Here is a 6,854-nt window from a genome sequence, read left to right on the forward strand (position 1 = left end):
GGGCTGGTCCTCAGGAGCCCCCCAGCGAAGCCATCTCAGACTAAGCTCCGTAGTGGGTGTTCTGGGCTGAGAACTTGCCCCACAAATGATACCCACAGGGAACATTTAGAATGAGAGGCTGCACAGAACTGCCCCGCATCTGGGAGACTGAAAGCCAACCCTACGGAAAGTGCCTGACCCCAGAGCTCCGCAGGGGGGAATCAGGATGCCCGAGAGACCCTGCGGAGCTGCCCAGCAGCTTCCACCACAGAGCCCTCCACCCCTTGGGACTCCGGAGCCTCTCTCTGCGCTCCCTCCCCTCCTCTGCCATCCTGAGGTGGCGCCTGCTGCAGCCCTCCCTGGTTGCTTTATTTATTTATTTTGCACCAACAGGGTTGCTGCAGACTCATTCTTGCCTGGTTTAAAAAGAGAGGGAGGAAAAAAAAAAAAAGGAGAAATGCTTTCTGGCTCTTCTCTCTACCTCGGTCTTGGCAGCAGCCGCTGCAGCAGCAACAGCAGCAGCGGCAGGCAGGGGGGCAGCGGGGAGAGAGGCGCAAGGGGAGGTGCGGGGCAGAGGTGCAGCTCGAGTGGGACGGGCCCCCAGCCCCGCACAGATGCAGTGCCCAACTTGATGCCACCCTCCAGCTTCTCTGGTAAGTGCACCTACCTCCTGTCCCAGAGCTGCAGCTGCCCTTCTCCATAACGTTCTCAGAGACAAGGCCAGACCCGTCAAGGCTAGAGGGTCTGTGCCCACCCCAGGCTCAGCCAACCATCGACCCTGGCCCCATAGGACTTTGATGGGAAAACTAAGATGGCCCAGGTTCTCCGGAGGGAAGGACTCCAAGCAGACCTCCCTCCATTTCCGGGGTGCTCTCTCTACCTCTGGGAAGGGTTTTCCTGCAATCCGTGTGGATATTCCAGAAATCTTACCTCCAAGAGAGAGCCCCCTCCCGGTGTAGGTCCCCATGCCTCACTCAGGTCTGCTTTAAAGAGGATATCCAGGATCAGATGTGTCTCTGGACTGCCACATAGAGACAAGAGGAAAGCTCCCTGTTCCTTGAGGGTGATGCCCTAGACCCCAGCCCATACAAGGAGAGAAAGGAGTGGTCCTGACACCTATCTCTTCCTGCAAAGTGGCCGGAAGCCAGTCCTGTAGCCGTGGAGATTGGCAAGGGAAGTTTATGATTACATTAGCGACCTTTAAAGAGAAGGGGCCAGATCCCCAGCCCCTGGCCCAGCGGGCTTCGGAGACTAAGAGGACATTCACAGGAGTGGCAAGGAGGGAGGCTAGGTTACACGCTTCACTGCACTTTTGCTGAATGCAGGAAAGAAGGATGAGCAGGAACTGCAGCAGTAGTGATAAAGAGCTAGCTGTCAGGTGGACTTACCAGGGGGATGAGGGTGGCTGGGACATTTCTCTGCCTGGAGAACTCTTAGCATGCCATCCATACCTGTTAGGTTGGGACTGGGAACACAGGAGTCTGCTCAGCAGCCTCTGCCGTGCCATTCCTTCTCATGCCCAAGCCTCAGGATGGTGTCCTACGTCCCTCTGCTCTTTGGGCCTCTTTCTTCAGTTTCTGAACTACTACAGTCCTCTGAATTAGCTATAGGGTAGCCACCAGAACGATCCTTCTAAGAGAGGGCATAGAATGGGAAATAAAGGGGAAGAAATCACACCATCTCTTAAACTGCTTCTCCTAAGTTCCACCTGGGAGAAAATGGGCCGTGGGGTAGAAAGCTGACCCTGTAGGGCCCAGAAAGCCTGAGGCCTGAAAGGTCAAAGGTGATTGGGATCTGCAGCTAGAAAGAAACCGTGGCCTCCTGCCTCAGTTGGCTCAGTTGGTCCTATCTCTGTAGCATCCCTTGCCCATTCCAATACCTCCCCTCCCTTGGGTCCCGGTTGTCACTAAACAGGGTGAGTCTATGGGACCTCTTCTCCTCCATCACCTCAGTCAGGCTCCAGTGGTCATCCGCCTGATTTTACCCAGGCCCCTGGCACCCAGAAACCACTTTAAGTTGACAGGCTGTGCACACAGACTGTGCCCAGAGATCTGCTGTGCCAGCCAAGGGCTCCCTTGGTCCCCACCATAGCGTCTGGCCAGGCGCTGTCTCTCCTCACTTGTCTATGCCTACCTGGCTCTCAGTCTGTCTCTTGTGTTTTTCTCAGGCAGCAGAGGCCAAAGGGGACAAGAGATCTCCCTCAGACTCACACACTAGGCTTGAATCAAAACACCACGAAGGAGGGGTATGAGAGAAGCCTAAGTCTGAGGACCAAGCAACAAAACCGGGGCATCTCTTGGGTCCCTCACACCCTAATGTCATCTATAGGGGAGGCGGGGTTGCCCTTGGGGTTCTTGTGAGGGATTCACGTACCCCCTGCATCCTGTGCTGTATCTAATGTGCAGCTTGGCTGTCATCCACAAGGTGTTCTGGGGAGATTGGATCTTGTTAGTCTGGGGCCTCAGGCCCTGGGCCAGGCTGGAGGAGGGCAGAGGGGCAATAAGTGGAGCCTGGGGGGCAGAGCTGAGGCCCACATGCTTCCCAGCCTTGGATGACTTAGTCAAGGCGATGCCTGTCTCCAATCAGGATCCAGGGATATGATCCCCCTTAAGCCGTAGACAAAGCTGTGGGTAGATAATCTGGGAGAAGGGTGGGCAGAGAGGGACATAGCAGAGATTGGGAGAGCAGCTATCAGGGAGAAGGGACCTGAGGTATTTCTGGATCTCACAGATGGAGGGAAACTCAAAAGTTACTTCCCTGCTGCTTCCTGTCTCCCTCCCCTAAAACTTTCCCCACTTGACTCGGGTTCCATGAGCTAGTAAGCACTTGGCCTGTTACCCAGGTTGGGAGGGGGAGGAAAGTACAGAGTCCCCTTAGAGGAGCTCCAGAAGGCTCCAGGGAGGTGTGCACCAGAATTCCTCCCAGATCTGCACCCTAGTTGCTGGCCATGCTGAGATGGGTAGCTCAATATCTCTCTCTCCTCTAAGGAGGCCCAGGGAAGTCCAGGGTCCCCATCATCTGAAGCCACTTTCCAATAAGGGCCATGTAATCGTCTATTCCAGGATGGAAGAGGGGATGGCTGCGGCCACTACTCCAAAGCAAGCCTGGCCCCCCATCTTTTTCCTGCTCCTCCTGTCTGGGGGGAGTAGCGGCGGCTGCCCTGCTGTGTGTGACTGCACCTCCCAACCCCGGGCAGTGCTCTGTGCCCACCGGCGACTGGAGGCTGTACCAGGGGGACTCCCGCTGGACACCGAGCTCCTGGACCTGAGTGGGAACCGCCTATGGGGGCTTCAGCGGGGAATGCTCTCCCGCCTGGGCCTGCTCCGGGAACTGGACCTCAGCTACAACCAGCTGTCCACCCTCGAGCCAGGGGCCTTCCATGGTCTGCAGAGCCTGCTCACCCTGAGGCTGCAGGGCAACCGTCTGCGAATCGTGGGCCCCAGGGTCTTCTCAGGCCTGTCTTCCCTCACGCTGCTGGACATTCGCCTCAACCAGATTGTCCTCTTCCTCGATGGAGCTTTTGGGGAGCTAGGCAGCCTCCAGCAGCTGGAGGTTGGGGACAACCACCTGGTGTTCGTGGCTCCGGGAGCCTTTGCTGGACTGGCCAAGCTGAGCACCCTCACCCTGGAGCGCTGCAACCTCAGCACCGTGCCTGGCCCGGCCCTGGCCCGCCTTCCAGCGCTAGGGGTCCTGAGGCTCCGGGAATTAGATATTGGGAGGCTGCCGGGAGGGGCGCTGCAAGGGCTGGGGCAGTTAAAGGAGCTGGAGATCCATCACTGGCCGCCTCTGGAGGCTCTGGAGCCTGGGAGCCTGACCGGGCTCAATCTCAGCAGTCTGGCCATCACCCGCTGCAATCTGAGCTCGGTGCCCTTCCAAGCGCTGTACCACCTGAGCTTCCTCAGGGTCCTGGATCTGTCTCAGAACCCCATCTCTGCCATCCCAGCCCGGAGGCTCAGCCCCCTGGTGCGGCTCCAGGAGCTCCGACTGTCAGGGGCATGCCTCACCTCCATCGCTGCCCACGCCTTCCATGGTTTGACTGCCTTCCACCTCCTAGACGTGGCGGATAACGCCCTCCAGACACTGGAGGAAACAGCCTTCTCTTCTCCAGACAAACTGGTCACCCTGAGGCTGTCTGGTAACCCCCTGACCTGTGACTGCCGCCTCGTCTGGCTGCTCCGGCTCCGCCGCCGCCTGGACTTTGGCACGTCCCCCCCTGCCTGTGCCGGCCCCCAGAACGTCCAGGGGAAGAGCCTGAGGGAGTTTTCAGACATCCTACCTCCAGGGCACTTCACTTGCCAACCGGCCCTGATCCGAAAGTCCGGGCCACGATGGGTCATTGCAGAGGAGGGGGGGCATGCTGTTTTCTCCTGCTCTGGAGATGGAGACCCAGCCCCCATCGTCTCCTGGATGAGGCCTCAGGGGGCTTGGCTGGGAAGGGCCGGGAGAGTAAGGGTCCTGGAGGATGGGACGCTGGAGATCCGCTCTGTGCAGCTACGGGATAGAGGGGCCTATGTCTGTGTGGTCAGCAATGTAGCTGGGAATGACTCCCTGAGGACCTGGCTGGAAGTAATCCAAGTTGAACCACCAAATAGCACTCTCTCTGACCCCAACATCACCATGCCAGGGATCCCGGGGCCTTTCTTCCTGGATAGCAGAGGCATAGCTATGGTGCTGGCAGTTGGCTTCCTCCCCTTCCTCACCTCGGTAACCCTGTGCTTTGGCCTCATTGCCCTCTGGAGCAAAGGCAAAGGCCGGGTCAAACATCACATGACCTTTGACTTTGTGGCACCCCGAGCCTCTGGGGATAAGAACTCTGGGGGTAACCGGGTCACTGCCAAGCTCTTCTGACCTTTCCTTCCACACTGGGGACCCATCCAAGCCAGCTTCAGATACCAAAGGGGAAGAGAACCAAGGCTGCTTGGACCAGAAGCTAGTCCCAAACAGCATAGATCTCCCACGCCTCCTGCCTGCACCATGCCAGCAGCTAATGCCGCCTCCTTGTGCTTTTGCAGTTTGAGGATAGCATTGTCATCTCTTCCCTGAGGGTCCCAGGAAGCTGAAGATATAGACCCTGTAGTCAGCCCAGTCCTTCCCCCACCACATACAAAGCAGGAAATATAACCCTCCAGTCTTCTAGTCTAAGCTCCAGGCTTCCTTCACACCCACCTACACATACCTTAATAACCAATACCAATCGCCAACCACAGCCATACATTACTTCAGAGATGGGGCTGGGAAGTGCCACTTGCTTCTTGGAGTCTCTGCTCCTCAACCAGGTGGTCTCTCTCTCTCTTTTCTGCTCTGTCCCCTCTCTAGGGGCAAACAACTAGGGCCAATGACCTCAAGCTAAGGAGAAGAGGATGTGACAGGGGGTGTGGGACGGGAAGGAGGACAGACTACACACTGGCACTGAGTGTGCATGAGCCCCGCCACCTGCCTCTGTCTGTCACAGCATTAAACCTGTTGCCAAAAGGCCATGACCGTAGCAGCCACAACTAAATGTGATCTCTGGAGATTTCTTCAGTCTTTTCCACCCCTTATTTCTGTCAGATCTCCCCCTTCCTACGCTTTCTGCCTGCCCATTGAGCCTGTATCCTAATGGCCTTGCCTGAATCTAACGAGCCTGACAGCCAGGGGTTTACGCAAAAGGTTGCCCACCATGCCTGGAGAGATCGGCACACCCAGCCCATTTCAGTGTCAACCCTTTCCCCTGTACTCTCCCTCTCTGGAGGTGGAGGAGAGATCCTCTGCCTTCCAAAGGATCCCTCTGCAAAAATTTCAACCCAGGGCACCCAGCTCCTTCCCTTCTTTCTCACTCTGGTTGGAATCTCCCTAACATTCCTGTATTGCAGATCCCTAGTGCCCTTGATGGAGAAAGCAAGAGCACTCCTAGAAAATGACTAACAAAAGCAAGAATCTGCAGCTGTCAAAGGAGAGAGACCCAGAACACAGCAGGACTAGGTTTGAAGGAACAAGGTGGGAGGGGCACTGCAAGCTGTAGTGAAAAGTGGAGGGAAGAAGAAGCAGCAGGAAGCACCTGCCTTTCCACCGTCCTTCAGCAGTTTCCCCTGGTTCCGTGTTCAGTGCAGCCCCGGTGGGAAGCTGTCTTTGGATAGAGGTCGCTGGCTTATGGAGACCCCAGATGCAGAGGCAGAGTGGGAGGAGGAGATGCTGACTGCCTCTGAGTGTACTCCAAAGAAAGGCCAAAGCAGAGCTAGAAGAAGTAGAGATGCTGAGAGCTCAAGGGACAGGGCAGCAGCGTCAGCATCACCGGAAGGGGAGGAGTGAAGGGAGAGGAAAGGAGCAGGGAGGAGGGGCCGAGAAGTGGAGAGTCACGAGGTCCCTAGGAGCCTCTCTCTCTCTCTCTCTCTCTCTCTCTCTCTCTGCAGCAGCATCTGCACAGCGTCCTTAGTTCCCCTCCACCCTCAAGAGCCCCCACCCACCCCTCACCCAACAATATGCAAAGCGTCATCAGCTTCCTAGCCATTCCTGCTGCCCTTGTCCTTGCCCTGAGGAGACTCATTAGGAGATTCCCAGCCCAAACTGTCCCTGACAGGTGAGAGAAGCTGGCGCCATATGGGGGCAGCCAGACTTCACCAGCAGGCAAGCTCTTCAGTGGGGCAGAGGTGGGAATCTGGGGGCAGGGGGCTGTGGGCAGAGGTGAATGTGAGAGAGAACCCGGCAGTTTGGAGAGTGAGGCTGGAGAATCACACAATCTTGAGCATCCGGAGCCTCCAACCTTGCTCCTGGCACCGTGCACACACAATTCCCTTAGCATTGCGGCAACCTCCCCTCTCCAGTTTATTAGACAGCCCAAAGGTTGTCTAATAACCTTGGGGCACAGCCCTCTCCCTCATTTCTAAAATCTTCCACCA

At 56.9% G+C, this 6,854-nt stretch overlaps 1 protein-coding gene across 1 annotated transcript; it reads left to right on the top strand.

Moving 5' to 3' along the window:
- Window positions 1-3,041: 3,041 nt before the first annotated feature.
- On the top strand, window positions 3,042-4,827 carry LINGO4 (leucine rich repeat and Ig domain containing 4; the record flags this gene model as incomplete). The annotated part of the gene is made up of 1 exon (XM_082833382.1): window positions 3,042-4,827. Exon 1 carries the CDS (start codon window positions 3,043-3,045, stop codon window positions 4,825-4,827), a length of 1,785 nt encoding a protein of 594 aa, XP_082689508.1. The 5' UTR covers window position 3,042.
- Between the last annotated feature and the right edge of the window lie 2,027 nt (window positions 4,828-6,854).

The sequence above is a fragment of the Leucopleurus acutus genome, assembly GCF_964270905.1.
Source record: "Leucopleurus acutus genome assembly, chromosome: 2".
NCBI classification, from domain to species: Eukaryota; Metazoa; Chordata; class Mammalia; order Artiodactyla; family Delphinidae; genus Leucopleurus; species Leucopleurus acutus.